This window comes from Cetorhinus maximus, chromosome 12, assembly GCF_964194155.1.
Source record: "Cetorhinus maximus chromosome 12, sCetMax3.hap1.1, whole genome shotgun sequence".
NCBI classification, from domain to species: Eukaryota; Metazoa; Chordata; class Chondrichthyes; order Lamniformes; family Cetorhinidae; genus Cetorhinus; species Cetorhinus maximus.
In genome coordinates this window covers 42,881,026-42,900,387 of record NC_135890.1, presented here as the reverse complement: position 1 = coordinate 42,900,387, position 19,362 = coordinate 42,881,026, and the positions used below count along the sequence as shown (strand labels likewise).

Genomic DNA, 19,362 nt, shown 5'->3' with positions numbered 1-19,362 from the left:
GAAAATGCTTTGAGGATAACATTCAGAGAAGGAAAGTTCTAAACTTTTATGACAGAACAGTGGACTTGCACTGCCCCTCACCCACCCCCACCTCAGCTGCATTGCAACACCTTTCTCAAATTAACAGCTTATTAAGTACTTCTGAAGTGTAGTCACTATTATAATATAAGAAACACAGAAACCAATTTGCACACAAGGTCTCACAAACAGCAATGAGATAATGACCTGATAATCTGTTTTTAGTTATGTTGATTATGGGATAAACATTGGCTAGGACACTGGAAAGAATTCCTCTGCTCTTCTTCAAAGTAGTACTATGTTATGTTGCATTCACAGTCTCAGTTTAATATTTCCTCTGAAAGACAACACCTCCAACAGTGAAGCATTGCCTAAAAACTGCTCTGGAGTGTCAGCATAGATTTTTGTGTCCAAGTTTTTGGAGTGGGACGTAAATGAACTAGCAACCAAGCTACGTCTTGGTGCTTGTTTGAAAGTTCTGGCGATGAGGCATTCTGCCAAGTGACCTTGACAGTCTGCTCAGGGAACCATCCAACAGGATCCACCATCTCCTTTTCCCGCAGTGCCTCTAGGGCATTACAAGCAGACCACTGCCAGATGGACTTGTGCTCAAAGGTGTTTCTCTGCATAAATTTTTCCACGAGGGACAGATGGTACAGCACAGTCCAACTACTTGGAGCGTTCCACGGCAGCGTGGCCAGACCCATCCTTCGCAACACTGGGGAGATGTAGAACCTCAGCACGTAGTGACACTTGGTGTTTGTGTACCGAGGGTCTACGCACAGCTTGATGCAGCCACACACACATCAGGATGAGGGCTACGTTGGACACTTTTTTCCCCTTTTATGTAGAGGTTTGTATATCGTATACCTGCGAACAAGGCCCATTTTTGACCTCCAGATAAAGTGGAAGATGGTTTGGGTGATTGCCACAGCACAGGAGTGAGGAATGGGCCAGACCTGCGCCATGTACAGCGACACAAAAAGTGCCTCACATCTGATGACCAGGTTCTTACCCGCAATGGAGAGAAAGTGTCGCTCCCAGATGGCTGTTTTTTTTATACCATAGCTACTCACTCCTCCCAGTTTCTAACGCGTGCCCTGGTCCCTCCGAACCATTTCCCCAGCACCTTCAGGCAGTCTGACCTGATGGTGAAGGGGATGAAGGATCGTTCAGCCCAGTTCCCAAAGAATATAGCCTCCTTCTTGCTGTGATTTACCTTGGCTCCCAAGGCCAGTTCAAACTGATCGCAGATGTTAATCAGTCTGCACACCATTGAGCCATAGCTGACACTTAAGTGTTGGCTAGCCTTTCTGTATGGTGCAACTAACTTTCTCCTTTTACTCAGCTCGCATCTACAAACACAGACCTTACAAAGGAAGTGACTGAATAATTAGTCCTGAATGCATTTCCTAAACCCCCCACCCCACCACACCAGCCCACCATACCACCCCTGCTGCTCACTGGTCCAGGGACATGAAAATTATTTTGTAGGATGCACTGCCACAAGATTGTCTACCTCGGAATAAATCAGCAAAATGAACTAGAAACTATTTGCTATGTATGGATTAGCATTACACCAGATGCATATACTAATACACATGGCCATCTGGGTGATTCCTTATTTGTTCTAGAATGTAAAACCTTAAAGGATTTATTTTCATTGGTTAGAACATTTTCACAAATCCCTTTGTGTGCAAGGTCATTGATACAGATAGCTCTCTTTTTGATTAATCAGTTGTTAATCAGTTTACCTTAAGTATGACAAGAATTTAATAGGTAGGTAGAGACATTGTTTATCATTCATTTATGGGATGTGAGCATCACTGGCAATTAAGGCCAGCATTTATTGCCCATCACTAACTGCCCTTGAGAAGGTGGTGGTGAGCCGCCTTCTTGAACCAGTGCAGCCCATGTGGTGTAGGTACAAGCACAGTGCTGTTAGGGAGGGAGTTCCAGGATTTTGACCCAATGACATTGAAGGACCAATGAAATAGTTCCAAGCTAGAATGGTTTGTGACTTGAAGGGGAACTTGTAGGTGATGATGTTCCCATGTACCTGCTGCCACTTGGGTGCCAATCAAATAGATTGCTTTGTTTTGGGTGTTGAGCTTCCTGAGCGTTGTTGGAGCTGCACTCACCCAGGCAAGTGGAGAATGTTCCATCATACTCTTGTCTTGTGCCTTAAATATGGTGGACAGGCTTTGAGGTGTCAGGAGGTGAGTTACTCATGCAGAATTCCCAGCCTAGACCTGCTCTTGTAGTCATAGTATTTATATAGCTGATCCAATTACGTTTCTGGTTAATATGATTGCCGGGATGTTGACTGAGGGGGCTTCAGCAATGGTAATGCCATTCAGTGTCAAAGAGCAATGGTTAGATTTGGTCTTTTGTTGAAGATAGTCATTGCCTGACACTTCTGTAGCGCAAATGTTAATTGCCACTCATCAACCCAAGCCTGCCCAGGTTGCTGCATGCAGGCACGGACTGCTTCAACATCTGAGGAGTTGCAAATGAAACTGAACACTATGCAGTCATAAGTGAACATTCCCACTTCTGACCTTATGATGGAGGGAAGGTAATTGATACAGATAACTCTCTATACATAGACTTGGTCATTTTTATTGAGGAGAATAACTCGCATTCAGCTTTGAAAGAACTCTGAATGAGAGGCCTGGATTTGGCAGTCAGCAGTGAAGTTTGCTGCTGAACTCATAGAAGGCTGCTCACAAATATCTAATGATGTCTGTGCTGTGAATTTCCCCTATGCTGGCCTTAGTTTGATCTTGGCAACAACTTAGGGGATCTCAAGGTGTCAAAAAGGCTATGCAGCCAATCACATTGAAGAATTTTCACATACAGCAAACCAGAATATATAAAATACACTGAATAGCATTTACTTTTTATAGATTTTACAGAGTGTGAAATGAAGCTTGGGACATACACATGGGAATAAGGTAGAAACAGAAATATCAAAAACAAAATTTAAAAATTAAAAATTTTTATTATATGAAAAAACTATGGAACTCGTTTCACAATTTAGAAACGTATAATTCAACAAATAAAAAATTAGCTTTTCGGGGCCAAAGAGGTTGTAGTACACCATTTAAAATAAAATTACATCAGGCTTAGGCTGACGAGTGGCAAGTGACATTCACGCCACCCAAGTGCCAGGCAATGACCATCTCCAACAAGAGAGAATCTAACAATTGCCCTTGACATTCAATGCCATTACCATTGCTGAATCTCCCGCTATCAACATCCTGAGGGTTACCATTGACCAGAAACTGAACTGGACTGGCCATATACACACGGTGGCTACAAGAACAGGTCAGAGGCTAGGAATCCTGCAGCAAGTAACTCACCTCCTGACTCCCCAAGGCCTGTCCACCATTTACAAGGCATTAGTCTGAAGTGCGATGGAATACTCTCCATTTGCCTGGATGAGTGCAGCTCCAACAACACTCAAGAAGCTTGACACCATCCAGGACAAAGCAGCCCGCTTGATTGGCATCCCATCCACAAACATTCACTCCCTCCACCACTGACGCACAGTGGCAGCAGCGTGTACCATCTACAAGATGCACTGCAGGAACTCACCAAGCCTCCTTGGACAGCACCTTGCAAACCCATGACCACTACCATCAAGAAGGACAAGGGCAGCAGACAGATGGGAGCACTGCCACCTTGAAGTTCCCCTCCAAGCCACTTATTATCCTGACTTGGAAAAATATCACTGTTCCTTCACTGTCACTGGGTCAAAATCCTGGAAGTCCCTTCCTTACAGCACTGTGGGTGTAAATTACAGCGCAACATAGAGGAGAAGACAATTTGATTGTGTACAAATAGGTAATGGTATTTGTGTTTTATTTAGCCAGGGCCTTCATTTATTGTGAAGATTTAAGCATTATTGATGATGCAATATTCATTATAATGAAACGTTATAACCCACTAATTATAAAATTAGCTTAATTATTAAACAATGTTAGTGTACCATCACAGAAATTCCCTTTGTTGTTCACTGCAGGATCGGTGCAATCAAGGAAAAGGCACAATCCAAATATTAATAGAGAGTGTTCCATGCTGTGAAAGAGGAGTGACGTGTTCAAGAATTATCAGAATTTTATTTGAGGTATGTGTTTCCAGTTCATCAATCTGCAGTCACTAAAATGCTGTAGCTGGCATTGTGTTACAATATTTGCCTTTATTTCTAACATGCCTATTGTGATTTCACATTCTAAATCATTGGGATTTCTTCAGGATAAAGAATTGAAACTAACTGATGGCAGAGTGATTAGAACTGCGAATTCTCATGGTCAAACCCAGTGCGCAGATGATTCCTATTCACTTCACACTGTTGGACTCTATCTAATCCTTACATTTTCCAATGGGATCACTGTGATATGGGACAAACGCACAAGAGTTTCAATCACACTGGATCCAAGATGGAAGGTAAGTGCATGGTTCAAAGTACTAATATTTCCTCATTTGGACTAATTTGTTAGTATAGAAAATATATTAGGAAAGAGCAACCATTTCAGGCACTAAGGACATGTTTGTTTGCAGAAACAAATGTGCTACTTCCCATATTATGTACAATATACTGTAGACCATTACAATGAAAAAGATTACAGAATGTTGAACTCAGCATGCCTGAGGAAAAAAACCAATTCATATAATTTGTTTTTCTTTGGAATGTGATGTAGAATTGTAATTTCCATCACCAAATGTGTTAAAGTAAAGCTATGCTACCAGTGAAGATGAATCGAGGCAGTTCATTGAATCTTGTGACACACAGGAGTTAGTGTCTTTTTGGACAGTTGAAGGATGAACAGTTGAAAATGATATAATTGGTTATTCTGTGAATGTGAATTTCCTAGCTGAAACTTTAGTTCATCTACAAATGCATTTTTGAAGAACAGATCTAGCTGCCAACCATTCCAAATATACAAATAATCTGGAAACGAAGTAAGGGAAAATTTTCTGCCTTCATACTTGAGCATCGCGCCCCAGGAGCTGATGGCAGAATGTTAAGTGTGGGGGCTAGTAGTGATGATCCCTTTGGAACCTGGCCTGTGATCAGCTTCCCTCCCAGGCCTATCCTGTCAGCCAACTGAGTGTCGGAGCTGGCCAATTTTCCACTTCCCCGAGAACCGATCAGCTGCAGCAGAGTTGTCCGTTTGATGCCCAAAATTTGTTGGTGGCAGGAAGCCCCGGCCTCAAAATGGCATCATGGTGGCACCAGCGGGTACGAGGAGCAGCAGATCTGCTGATTTCATATCCATTTGGGGAACTACTTTAAAGTTGCCCTGCCATTGAATGCTTAAAAGAAATGTCACTATTATGGTGATTATGATTTATTAAATTATTATATGTTAGAATATATTAAGATGTATGTACACATTTATTTCAGAACAAAATATGTGGTCTTTGTGGAAATTTCAATGGTGATGTTGTAGATGATGTAACAACAAAAGGAAACTCTGTAGTGGCAAACGTGTTGGAATTTGGAAACAGCTGGAAGTCAACAATGTCCTGTTCAAATGCAGTGAATCAAACTTATCCTTGTGACAGAAACCCATACTGTTTAGCATGGGCTCAAAGGAAGTGTAGCATAATGAAGGATACGGTGTTTCAAGCATGCCATAAAAAGGTAAGTTTATTATCAAATGTGTTACTAGTAACTGGAGTGTATCCTCTTTCAAGGTATCTTGTTGCTTCTGACACTGTGTCCTAACACTTCCATCAGGTTGACCCAACTCCATTCTATGAAGCCTGTGTCCAAGAAGCTTGTGCCTGTGACTTGGAAGGGAAACATCTGGGTTTCTGTACCGCTGTAGCAGTGTATGGAGAAGCTTGTAATAAAGCTGGCGTTTGTATTCGCTGGAGAACCCCAGACCTGTGCCGTAAGGATATGCGCTATTACGAATTGAGGAGCATTATTGCGATTATTTTATATACATAGTATATATGTATATTTATGTGGTATCACAGTAAAAATAATACATACAGGGCAAAGGGAAAGATGTAGGCCAGAATTTTTGTCGGGTGGGCGCAGGGCGCGTGCCCGGGAGCGGTCACGAAGCTGACCACCGCCCGCAATCGGGCCCCGACATCGATTTCATGCCGGCTGTCCAATTAACGGCCAGCCAGCGTGAAACGCACGCTGCAGCGCTCAGTGCTGCCGGGGCTGAGCCGGGACGAGTGCAAGCGCGGAAGTTTGCGCATGCGCGAGTGCGCACAATGAAAGCTCCCTTTGGCACAGAGCTGCCTCAGGGAGCTGAAGGCTTAAAAATTAAAAACTTAGCAATGTTAAAAACATGTCCCATCATGTGACTCTCACATGAGCAGGCACATGTTATAAATGAAATTAAAAGTTTTTAATTTTATTTTTAATTGCTGTTGGAAACCTCATCCCGCCCGTGGATGAAGTTTCATAAAAAATCCATAGGCCTTTTGGCCTGCCTGCCGTAAGGTTGGATGGGCAGTGAAAAATTTCATTTAATTATTACTTTATTGGCCTTAATAGGCCTGTTAATTGTCAGCAGGCGGGGTCAGGAATCTGTTTACCGACTCAAACAGCCCGCCAGTCTCGGTAAACAGATGCCCGACACTTTAGCACCCAACATACCTGAGCCAAACCCACCATTCTCTTCCAGTTAAATTTCAACTCTGGTGTTCAGGTATGGCTTCCCACTTTAACAAGGATGTACTAGCCTTGGAAAGGGTATGGTGATAGCTTATCAGCATGTTCCCTGCAATAAAGGGACTTCGATGTGGTAAATGTGGCTTATATTGTCCTGACAGATAGGTTGGCTAAAGGCTGATCCAACCATGGTGCTTAAAATAATGAAGGGAATTGGTTAGGGAATCCAGTACAAAGACAAGTCCAGTACAAAAATGTAACTTAGACAGGATAAGTGAATCCAGAAAAAGCTCTTCCCTCAAGTGTTTTGAGAATATGGAATGCACTGTCCCAGAAAAATGTGGTAATAACATCAATTAAGGGTTTTAAAAGGGAGAGAAATACTTGGTTTCAAGGGATGTAGATAAACAACATGACCTTGAATTAAGAAGATAAAAGTACCTTTTCTAACAGAAACATATATCCAGATCTTTGGACCAAATAGCTTCTTCTGTTTTTATAATAAACAGGCTGAATGGCAATTTCTGTACCGTACATCCCTGTGAATCATTCATAGATTATGTAACTTGCTTTAGTTGACTAAACAGAATAAATGTGATTATATATTAACTTCTATTTTGCAGCTGTGTATTGTGACTATTATAACAATCCTGATGAATGCAGTTGGCATTATCATCCATGTGGAACGTTAACAACAAAAACATGTTTGGACCATTATGTTGGAAAGAAGTTCTCTGCCATACTTGAAGGTTTAAACTACATTATTATCCCTTTATATCATCAGATAATATTCCTGTTTAGATATTTTACATTTGGTTCATAATTGGTATTTCTTGGATTTAAAATCATTATGCTACCACTTTTGTCGTATATATTCTACAACTTGATAAAAATGCAAAAAGGTATTTCTGACAACTTCAATGAAACAAAATAACTTTAGTTTGTTCAGTATTCAGCAGATTTGATAATTTTGAGTTCTGATTTTCACTTGGAATAGCTATTTATCTGTGGAAGAATCCTGAATGGAGAACAAAGTTTGTAACTCCATGACTTACTGTGAACATGGATGTAATATAATGCAATAATAAGCAAAAATAGGTTTAACATTGACTATGTATTTCAAAAATTCTTATCATCACATGTTACTTTTTGTTAATGAATATAGGTTGTTATGCAAAGTGCCCAGTGAGTGCTCCTTATTTGGATGAAAATATCATGAAGTGCGTTAAGTTACCTGATTGCACATGTTACTATAATGGACAGATATTGCAACCAGGTGAAGTAACAAGGAATGACTGCGAAGAATGGTAAAGTATCTATAATGATGCATTTTCTTATTTCATCAATCTCTGCTTGTGACATAATCAAATTAGGTACACTGTTTTTCCTATGCCTACCCGTTAGTAGCTGAGGAGGGTGAGCATTGCTTGGGTTGGTGGCCTTTCCTGGCCGCAAAGTTTTGGTGCATCAATTTATCTGACTGATGTTTCTCCCCCATGCACACCAGGAACCATTGATTTTCCAACTATAAAAGAGAGGGAAAAGCAATACCAGTTCTGCATCTACTTCTTATTGCCCTGAAATTTCCAGGGTTTCCACGGGGATGTATAAAACGTTCACCGACATTAGTGCAGGAATTGTTTTGGAATGGATGTAAGGGGAGAAGGACCTAATGTCATTCTTGCCTCAATTCACTCTAGGAATGTTGCTAGGATGTCCATATGGATGAATACTAAAAGAGACCCTCATACCTACCCCATCACATTGGAGTGCCTGAGAGGACCAGCTGGAAGCCTGAAAACATGAGTCTTTCTTTCCCCACAAGGAGGCACTAAATTCTTAGGCTGGTGGCCTTCCATCTCCTGTCTTTGACAGAAGCTAGAGGGCCATGAGATACTGATCGGTAGTGCTGCCATAGGCTGTCTTTGTGTCCCAGATTCTGAGAATAGAAGCATGCCAGGAGCATGTCATCACTGTGCTAATAATGTGAATCCAAAGTTCCTAGTGGTTCAGGTCAGGGCAGATGCAGTGCACGTTGCATCTAGTGACCTAGATCAGGAGGGAATAACAGGTGAATCAGTAAAGCTTTTTGATTTGACTCCATCATCCTTGTCAACATTACAGAGAAAAATATCAGCAGCATCTATAAATATTCCAATGGGCTACAATTCAATTCAAAAAAGTGAATCTAATGAAAATAATTCATTTTGTTTTTGTTGATAAGAATTAGAGCAAAAATGTTCTTTTTTACCTTCAAGACACATTTATGCAATCATTCTACAAATGCATTATATGATTGCATATCTACTTTATGAAGTCACTCATCCATTTTGACTCCATGATGTTTGTGGGAGTGGAAGAATTTCTGTGTTTCTTGGTGTGACTGTACTTACACTGGGAGCAGGGTGGGCTAGGGGGTTGAGACACTGTTGTGAAATATTTTATTCTTTTGTTTACAGTAAATGCCAGAATGGAAATCTTACATGTAAGTGATTTATTTTTGCAAACAGTTAAAATGTGTGACATAGTAGATCAATGAATTGCTAGATGCTAGTATCCTTAAGAATAATTTGTTGTTTCATATCAATAAAATAGTTAGCAAAGCATGCCCCCAACTTAATTTTCAAATCACACTTTAAAGCTTGACATTGCAAATAGATATCTGAACTCTTCATAAACAAAAGAATTAATGATATCTTAAGAATGAGTGATGGTAATGGAACTTATGCAGCTCCAAGGTCAACTTGGAGGAAGCCACTAGAATGCGAGGGTGGGAATGCATCAGATGCTGGGCCCAATGGGGTATTCAAAAACGGAACAGGCAACTCCCTGAAGGCTGCCAGGTGTTGTGGGGGAGACTGAAGAAGCTGTTTTGAAGCTATCCAAGATAACTGGTGTGCGGTCGTGGCCTCAGAACCTGGACGTCATGGAAGACAGGAGGGCAAGTCAGGTGGGCACTCTGCCCCCGCCCCCCCCCCCCGTTTCTTAGATGAGTGCCTGGGAGTGCTGTTCGAGGAGGTCAGTGCCAGGTGATATATACTAATGCCCAGAGATGGCAAGAGAAGGCTGTCCCACCTGACCAAGAAGACCTGGACAGAGGTCACCGCCAGGTCAGTGTGGGCACGACATGGTGTGCCACACGTGGCTTCAGTGACACAAAAGGTTCAATGACCTTCTGCGGTCAGCAAGGGTAAATGCAGAGGTGGCATGGACCTGTGCAAGGAACTTTAGGCGGGTGCCCATTGCTCGGAACATTCAGGGGTCTAAGAGTATGCATGCCAACTGGCACTGAAGCCTGCCCTGCCAAGGCTGGGATGTCAGCACGACTGGCCTGAGTGCATTGCAGGGTGAGATGTGCCCCAGTGACACGGATCGCCTAATGCCTGGGTGGGCTGTGGGGAGGTTGCAGGAAAGGACCTTCAGGGAGGCAGAACAATAATGAGTCTCTCTATTTTCCCCTGTCAGGAGAAGAGCAGTCATAATACTGCGGAGCACCGCAGAACGGGTGGAGGAGTGCCAAATCCGTGCATCCACACGAAGCACGAAAGCGTTGCACGGAAGCTGGAATGCCACTGGCCAGCTCACTCCTCCGGTCGTGGTGAGGCAGAGCTCACTGCCAGTGTGAGAAATGCATGAGGCACCTCGTCTCTCTGCTGGGTGCCCTTCCATCAATGGTGAGCAGGGAGGTGCAAACGCAGCTCACGCTGGCGGACAAGCTGCCTGTCGTCTCTGTGGGCTCCTCTCAAGGGTGCTCCAGATGAGGGCACCAGTTCCTCCTCTGATGATGCCGTGGCAACTTGTGGGTGCCCAGCCAGGCGGAGCCTGCTCAGGCTCCAGCAGCCAGAGGACGACCGCCAAGGTCACCAGGGCCACCAGGACAGCAGAGTCAGCCGGCTGTCTCCAACGCCATTGTCAGCGAGGTGGGTGGGTGGGGGGAAACCAAGACGCAGCACCCGCAGACGTAAGTTAAAGACACCTTTAGCACAGCAGGGGCATGTCACGGAGTAGCATTATTTGCATTAATTATTTTGACGTTTGTGTTAGGGATGGACACTTTGTTTGTTCTTTGTTTGTTCATGTGATGTAACATAAACATTTATTTTACTTATATGGACTGAGTTGGCCGGATGGCATGAATTGGTGCCAGATGCAGCACAGGCTTGTAAAAGTATGGCAGTGTGTGGTGCTGGCGCATTGGGTTAGGTTCTCATTTATTGATTGTTAGCAAAGGAGACAATGCCATTGACTTGATGAGGCATCGATGCCTTGGACGCCTAGCAGAAGGCTCACTGGATCAAAGCGTCCCTGATCAAAGCATCCCTGTCCCCAAGTAGGTTCCTGTCCTCTGCCTCGAGGTCCTCTCCCCGCGCCTCCCCAGGCTTTTCCTCTGAGCCATCACTTTCCTCAGCCTCCACTAGGTCCCACCTTGCCAAAGCCAGGTTGTGCAGGGCGCAGCATGCAACGACTATGAGGGAGACATGCTCTGGCGAATACTGCAATGCTCCCCCTTGACCGATCCAGTCACCTGAAGCGCATCTTCATGCCCGATGATCCTCTCCACCACCGCCCTTGTGGAGGCATGACTCCTGTTGTATCTCTCCTCAGCCTCAGTTTTTGGGTAATGGAGTGGGGTCATCAGCCACCTCTTCACGGGGTAGCCTGTGTCACCCAGGAGCCATCCATCGACTCGTGCAGGAGCCATGAACAACTTTGGTACCTGTGTGTGCTGCAAGATGTAAGCATCGTGTGAGCTCCCAGGGTAACGGGCACAAACTTGGAGAATCCGTGTCCTGTGGTCACATACGATCTGAACATTCATTGTGTGGAACCCCTTTCTGTTGGTGAAAGCTCCAGGCTCACCTGACATTACGCCAATTGCATCTCCATTGTTGCATCTGAACACCTCAGAGCCATTCCGGAGCATTTTCTCCTGCACATAACTTCTTCCATTTATCATTTTAATTTGGCCAAATAAAAATTCACCTTCTCTTTCACTGGCTACGGGACTTCAAGAACTTGCAGCAATGACAAATGTCTTGCATAAACAGAGTTGACAAAGAAAAGGCAACAGCTTCCAGATCTATTACACAACCGGGTCTACTGCCAGTTCTACAATTGCTGGCTGATGTCTATGTTCCATGTACGTAAGCAAGACCCTTGGTACAAGTGCCATTTATTGAATTTTGGCCCCAGACAATACCAGCCCAGTAGATAACAATTGTGAACCATATGCCCATTCCAACCAGCGAGAATGGTTGAAAACTTAAAGGAATCAGAATCTGCAAATCGTCTTTTCAACATGGCATTTGCAGCAGGACCAACTAGTCTTATGGTGTAACTCTACAGAAACAGTGCAGGAATTTAGCTTCTAGCCTAGTAGTTTTAACTATCTTTCTTCTGCCCGAGAAGGTATCAAGGAGACAACTACAACTAGGCCCACTACTGGCTCCACACCAGGTGAGTGATGGTTTCTTTCAAGATACTGTAGAGGACCATTGAGAACAGTCAGTCACTTTGTTTCAAAAGCTCCCAGATAATAAAATCCATTACTTTACACATTTATATATTTAGGCCATAACTTCCAGAGTGAATAGGTTGAAATGTAATTATTTGAATGAAACTAGATCAGAGTGTGTGCCAGAGGACGAATGGTATATCTATACTTGTGTTCTCTTAGAACTTGTTCACTTCCCAACTTCTACTGAACATTTTTGAAATAATGCCCTGACATTTGAATGAAATGTAAAAAGACAGAAAATAAATACTGGCATTTATATAACTCCTTTCATGATCACTGGCCATCTCAAAGCACTTTACACTTCAAAAAGTATTTCATTGGCTGTAGTCATTGTTGGAATATAGAAAATTTAGGATGCAAGATGGTAAGGACTGGAAACGAAATATATCATGTTATAACGTCTAGGGGAAAGATTGAGAAAGGGGGAGGAATAGTTGGAGTGCTTAAGGATAAAATGACTTCAATGCTAACAGAAGATACAATGAGAGGTAAACAATCAGATGTTGAGATTGTAGTGTAGTTGTCTTGATTGTTTTTCTTGTTTTTCAGAAGGGGTCACTACAACAATAACGCTGACTACAACCAAGTTCACACCAGGTCAGTGATGGCTGTTTTGAAATGCAGTAGCAAGATTAGTGGCTCGAGTTATCATATTCTAACAACTCCCACACAGTGAAACTCCACTGCTTTAACCCTTGTAGATATTTACAGACGTAACTGGTTGATAGGTTAACTACTTGAAAGAAGCTAGATCAGAGTCTGTTCCTGCGGTGTCCATGTTTCTGTATACCACTACCTCTCTTAACACCTAATTTCAACTCACTCAAAACCCATTCATATATACAGAGTCAAAATTGAGCCCCGTGGTCGCTATTTGCTTAACAACTTTTATTCATTTTTTTTAACCAGCAATAACAAGATCGACATATTTGACTTTCCTTCAAGTGTAAAGAAACAAAACTAAGCATGTGCTGATTTTTTCATTTGTCCTGTACTTTGAAATCGTTCCTTTGAAATGTAATCAATGATAAAATGTTGTCTTGTCACTTTCATATTGATGTTTGCTTTTGTTAATTGACACACGAGAAAATTCTTCATCCAGTTATTGCTGTGGTAAAAATATTTCTCCTCGTTCTTTGTACATTAATATCAAGAAAGAGCCAGCTGTTGAGGTTTTTAATACTGCAGAATTTGAAATTGGAGTTCAGTTTCTTTTCTTTCTGTTCAAAAGTGACAACTACACCAAAAGGAACAACCACCTCAACTGCTATTGAGAGAACTACAACAACCAGTAAGTGATGTCTTTGTTCAATATTCATCACTGGCCTGTCACATCAGTTCATTGTTTTGCTCTAATACAGCTTTCAGGCAACGCCAGTCCATTTATTCCGTCTTCCACAGGCATCTATTTGGATGGAAGTGCTTGAAAATTTACGAAAATCTGAATCTGCAATTAATTTTATATGCATTACTTTTGCATCAACATCACTCCAGTTGTTTTATGGGCAAACTATATTGGAAAATTATGGGGCTTATGTGGTGGTGAAATAGTTTGCTCATTCTTTATGCCTTATTGTCAATTAAATAACCGAATGCTGGAACTCTATTAATACTGCTGGATTTGCAGTCAGAGTACAGCGGTTTTCAATGTTTTCCTTTTCTTTCAGAAGTGACATCTACATCAACAGTACCAACAACTGTGTCTACAGCCAGCTCTACAGCTGGTAAGTGATGCTTTCTTTCAATATCTTCCTCTCCCCTGTTATACAGTCCCATGGGTTCGAGGATGTCTTGCTTCCAGGCTTTTGAATTGGAATTAGGTGGTTTTGAATGTTATTTTCTTGTCAGCAGTGTCAACAACAACACAGGAAAGAACTACCACACTTGTGACTGAGAAAACTACTACAGCAGGTAAGTGATGTCTCCTTTCACTATTCACCGGCAAGTCTGTTCACACTGAGATGCTTTTCCCTTTTGCAGCTTTCAAGAAATCTCCATCCATTCATTCAGTCTTGTACACGCTGCCTTTTCGATATAAATGGTGGAAAACTTACTTAAATCTGAATCATCAACTACATCACTTACATTGTAAACATCACTTTTGTAGCAAGATCAATGTGATAGTTTTATGGTCAAACTCTATAGGAAAGCTATGGTATTTACATTGTGGTGAAGGGGATTTCATTATTTCTCCTGTTCCTCAGAAGGGTTCACTTCGCAATTGGAAAAACGCTGTTGTGACAAGTTCTCCCGGAGGAGTTTTTCCCATCGGAAGAATAAAATAATTGATGTTTCAACAGTTTTAACTGTGAATTTGCTGACTTCTTCACATATTTGTCTCCTTTAGTTGCTACTTATTCTCACACACGTTTTCATTACGATTTTCCACTCTGTTACTAAACTGTATAATTTCCACTTCAAGCTGCTCGCAGGCTGAATACTTTTCAATTCTATTACAATCATTGCCAAATATTGTGAAAAGATTGGCCCTTGCTTACAGAGCTCTTTATATTATTAATGTTTCAGAGCGATATCATGAAAAAATTCATTTGAAGCATTCTCAAATGCTGACTTGCTGCTGTCACATTTATGGTCCCCATTGGTTAGTTCATGAGTGTCTCATATGTTCTCCTACATTTCTCCTTTTCTCTTACAGAGCTCGTCTGCCATGGCAAATGGTCACCCTGGATTAATGAACATACACCTTCTGAGGACAGCCCAGGCGATTTTGAATTGCTTGATCCCAAAGATAATGAATACTGTTCCTTCCCTACTGAAGTAATCACTAACATTCAGTGTCGATTTGTTGATCAGCCTGAGAGACCAATAAGCGAGTCACCAGACAATGTGACATGCGACAAAGACAAAGGGCTCACCTGTGTAGTCTCTAAAAGTGCTTTCGAAGAGAAAAGATTTTGTTTTGACTACCAAGTTCGCATTTGCTGTGAGCCAGTGTCACCAGTGAGCACAACGAGCACCAGTACAACCTCCACTTCGGGTAAGTGAGAAACTTATTTACAAGTTAATAATATATTCAGGTTAAATCAAACTTGCTTAATAACATAAAGCAGATAAAGAAATCATAATACCTAGTGAGTAGCTGTACTTACCAATTTCCCCAATATTTGTGCCTTAATATCAATAATGTATCTCAGTTGTAAAATTCTCAATACTGTAGGATTTCGTTCACACTGGGATGCTTTTCTCATTTGCAACTTTCAAGAAATCTCCATCCATTCATTCAGTCTTGTACACGCTTTCTTTTCGATGTAAATGGTTGAAAATTTACTCAGATCTGAATCATCATTCAGTTTTGTAAACTTCACTTTTGTAACAAGATCAGTGTGTTGGTTTTATGCCCACAATATATAGGAAAGCTATGGTATTTACATTGTGGTGCAGTGGCTTTCATTATTCTTCTTGTTCCTCAGAAGGGTTGACTACAATAGTGAAACCAACTAAAACTGGGTCCACTATTGGCTCCAGACTGGGTAAATAACGGCCTCTTTTGATAAACAGCAGCAAGACCAGGAAAGAAGTGAAATAAAAAGTTAGTGCTGGAAAAATTGAGCAGGCCCGGCAACACCTGCTGGGTGTTTCCAGCACTTTCTGATTTTGTCTCAGGTTTCCAGATCCACAATATTTTGCTTTTACTCAAGTGAAAGAGTTGATCTTCTTTCAGCACACACTAGAAGTTCATCACTTCACCATGGGTAGATACTGTGGCCTTACTTTCCAAAGGGAAATGGATGAAATTTTTATTCCATGAATGAAGGTAGATCAGGGGCCATGGCTGAGGGGAACTGAAGTGCGCAGCATCTTTCACACCAGTGCGCCAATCTCAAATTCACCTTTTAGGCCATGTCAGTCCATTCAATCATGTGGACCTTATGTGGGTGGAAGTGATTGAATATTTGTAGACATCTGAATCCAGATGTAGATTTTAAACATCATATTTGCAACAAAGCCAATAAAATAAATCTTACAGTGCCTTTATGTTTATGCTATGGGTTTGAATATGGGCATAATTTTACTGCCCCATTTCGGTCGGGGTGATGATGTGGGGGCATAAAACGGGGCAAGCCGTTCAAAGCTCCATTGACTTTGTCAGGAGTGCAAAATCCCTCCAGCATAAAATTCTGGCCTATGTTTGTTGTACTCCAGAAGTAATCACTACAGCAGTGAATCCAACTACAACCAGGTCCACTACCGGCTCCCATCCTCTGAGTGATGGCTCCTTTTGATATACAGGAGCATACGCCAGCTGTCTTGTTTCAACATCTTCCAGATATTTAGCCTATATCTGCCAGAGTGAATTGGTTGTCAACTGAACTACCTGAATGAAGCTCAATAAGAGTCTGCACAGGAGGAGAAATGTTGTAACTATTTTTGTATATACATCAATCTCTCCTAGTATCAATTGATCACCAACTTTTACTGAACTTTATCTTTAAAAAGCACCCTGACATTTTAATGAAATGGAAAATCTGCATTGCAAGTTGATTCTGATCCCCTGGATTTTTTTTATCAATTGCAGTAGATTCAGTAACATATCTTGTCAAAGGATGCTTCCTTTGTCATGATGTGATTGTTAAAATTCTTCATAAAAGTATACACTGGACCCTTTTGCCAAATTCCACTTTCAGCCAATGCCAGTATATTTTGTGCAATCTTGTAGGCACTTAATTTTATTTAGTTTAAAAATTTAAAAGCTTCTGAATCTGCAGATAGATTTTTCAACATCAGGTTTGGGAAGAAAAACACATTAGAAGAGTCTAATAGCGGGAATAAATAGGTATTTAGGTTCTATTGTAGTGTTCTAACATTCTATTCATCGTTCTTCAAAAGGGATTACTAGCACAGTGAAACCAACCACAACCAGATCCACTACACAGACTTACAACAAAGATATATCCCAGTGAAAAAGAAGGATTCTAGGAAGGGGATAAAGCAACCATGGTTAACCAAGGAAGTTAAGGATAGTATCAAATTGAAAGGAAAATCAAACAATGTGGCAAAGATTAGTGCTAAGCCAGAAGATTAAGGAACTTTTCAAACTAACAAAAGATGAAAAAAAAATGGAGAAAATAAACTTTGAAGGAAAACTAGCAAGTAATATAAAGAACAGACAATAAGAGTTTTTTTTAATGTATAAAAATGAAGAGAGAGGCCAAAGTGAAAACAGGCCCCTTAGAGAATGAGGCTGAAGAAATAATAATGGGGAACCAGGAAATGGCAGAGGAGTTGAATAAATACTTTGCATCAGTCTTCACAGTCTTCAAAAATACTAAATAATCAAGGGCAAAACGGGAGGAGGGAATGAATAGAATAACTATCACTAGAGAAAAATCACTAGGGAAACTAAAGGGTCTAAAGGCCGATAAGTCCCCTGGACCTGAAGGGTTACATTTAAGGATATTAAAGGACGTAGCTACACAAATAGTGGATGTACTGGTAGTAACCTTCCAAGAATCTTTACATTCTGAAAACGCCCCAGAAGACTGGGAAACTGCAAATGTAAAGCTCTTATTGAAAAAGGGAGGGAGACAAAAACAGGTAACTCTAGGCCAGTTAGCTTAATATTCATAATTGGGAAAATGTTAGAGTCTATTATAAAGGATGTAATAGTAGAGCATTTATAAATGCATAATATAATCGAGTAGAGTCAGCAAGGCTTCATGAAGAAGAAATCATGCCTGACAAATTTATTAGAATTCTTTGAGGAGGTAACAAGCAGGATAGTTAAAGGGGAACCAGTAGATGTAATATGTTTGGATTTCCAAAAGGCGATCGATAAGGTACCGCACATAAGGCTACTTAATAAGATAAGAGCCCATGGTGTTGAGGGTAGTATAATAGCATGGTTAGAGGACTTGCTAACTAATTGAAGACAGACAGTTGAGATAAGCAGGGCATTTTCAGGATGGCAGCCTGTAACTAGTGGAGTGCCACAGGGATCAGTGCTGGGGCCGCAAGTATTTACAAGATATGTTAATGACTTAGATGAGGGAAGTGAATATACTATCGCCAAGTTTGCGGATGAGACAAAAATATGTGGGAAGGTGAGTGATGAGGATGACACAAAGAGCCTACAGAGGTATATAGACAGGTTAAGTGAGTGGGCAAAACCTTGGCAGATGGAATATAATGTGGGAAAATGTCAGGTTATGAATTTTGGCAGGAAAAGTAGAAGAGCTGAATATTATTTAAATGAAGAAGGACTTCAGAAAGCTACAGCACAGAGGGATTTGGGGATCCTCGTGCATGAATCCCAAAAACTAACATACAAGTTCAGCAGGTAATAGGGAAGGCAAATGGAATGTTGACATTTATTTCAAAGGGAATGGAGCTTAAAAATAAGGAAGCCTTGCTAAAGCTATACAAGGCACTAGTTAAACCACACCTAGAATACTGTGAACAATTTTGATCCCCTTATCTAAGGAAAGATAGACTGGCATTGGAGGCAGTCCAAGAAGTTTCACGAGGTTGATTGCGGGTATGGAGGGATTTTCTTATGAGGAGAGGTTGAGTAGGTTCGGCCTGTACTCATTGGCGTTTAGAAGAATGAGAGGCGACCTTATTGAAACCTATCCTAGAGGGCTTGACAGGGTAGATGCTGAGAGGTTGTTTCCCCTTGTGGGAGAGTCTAGCACCAGAGGGCATAATCTCAGAGTAGGGGTTGCCCATTTATGACAGAGATGAGGAGGAATTTATTCTCTCAGAGGGGAGTGAGCCTGTGGAATTATTTACTGCAGAGGGCTATAGAGGCTGGGTTGTTAAGTATATTCAAGGCTGAGACAGATTTTTAATCAGTAAGGGAATCAGGGGTTACAGGGGAAAGGCAGGAAAGTGGTGTTGAGGACTATCAGATCAGCCATGATCTCATTGAATGGCGGAGCAGACTTGATGGGCTGAATGTACTACTTCTGCTCCTATGTCTTATGTTCTTATGGTCTACTGGTCCCACACCAGGTGAGCGATGGCTTTGTTCAGTGGTAGCAAGAGAAATAAATAAGTCAACCAGTTTCAACAACTCCCACAGACAAGAAACCCATTATTTCACCACTTCTCGATAATGGGCCCTTTCTTTTCAAAGGGAAATGATTGAAATATTTCTGATTGAAACTTGAAAGAGTGTTTATGTTAGTTTTTGTTTTACTTGTCAATGTGTGAAGAAAAG

General features: G+C 41.5%; 1 protein-coding gene across 1 annotated transcript in view; it reads left to right on the top strand.

Moving 5' to 3' along the window:
* The window catches only part of LOC144687971 (mucin-5AC-like), a 127,456-nt gene that overhangs the window by 67,058 nt on the left and 41,036 nt on the right, over positions 1-19,362 (top strand). Inside the window, exons 22-31 of the mRNA XM_078554631.1 lie at positions 4,046-4,150; positions 4,279-4,470; positions 5,432-5,671; positions 5,768-5,924; positions 7,288-7,413; positions 7,830-7,971; positions 12,588-12,670; positions 13,414-13,473; positions 13,850-13,906; positions 14,839-15,180. Coding sequence (XP_078410757.1) covers positions 4,046-4,150; positions 4,279-4,470; positions 5,432-5,671; positions 5,768-5,924; positions 7,288-7,413; positions 7,830-7,971; positions 12,588-12,670; positions 13,414-13,473; positions 13,850-13,906; positions 14,839-15,180 — 1,504 coding nt within the window. The remainder of the gene's footprint in view (positions 1-4,045; positions 4,151-4,278; positions 4,471-5,431; positions 5,672-5,767; positions 5,925-7,287; positions 7,414-7,829; positions 7,972-12,587; positions 12,671-13,413; positions 13,474-13,849; positions 13,907-14,838; positions 15,181-19,362) is intronic.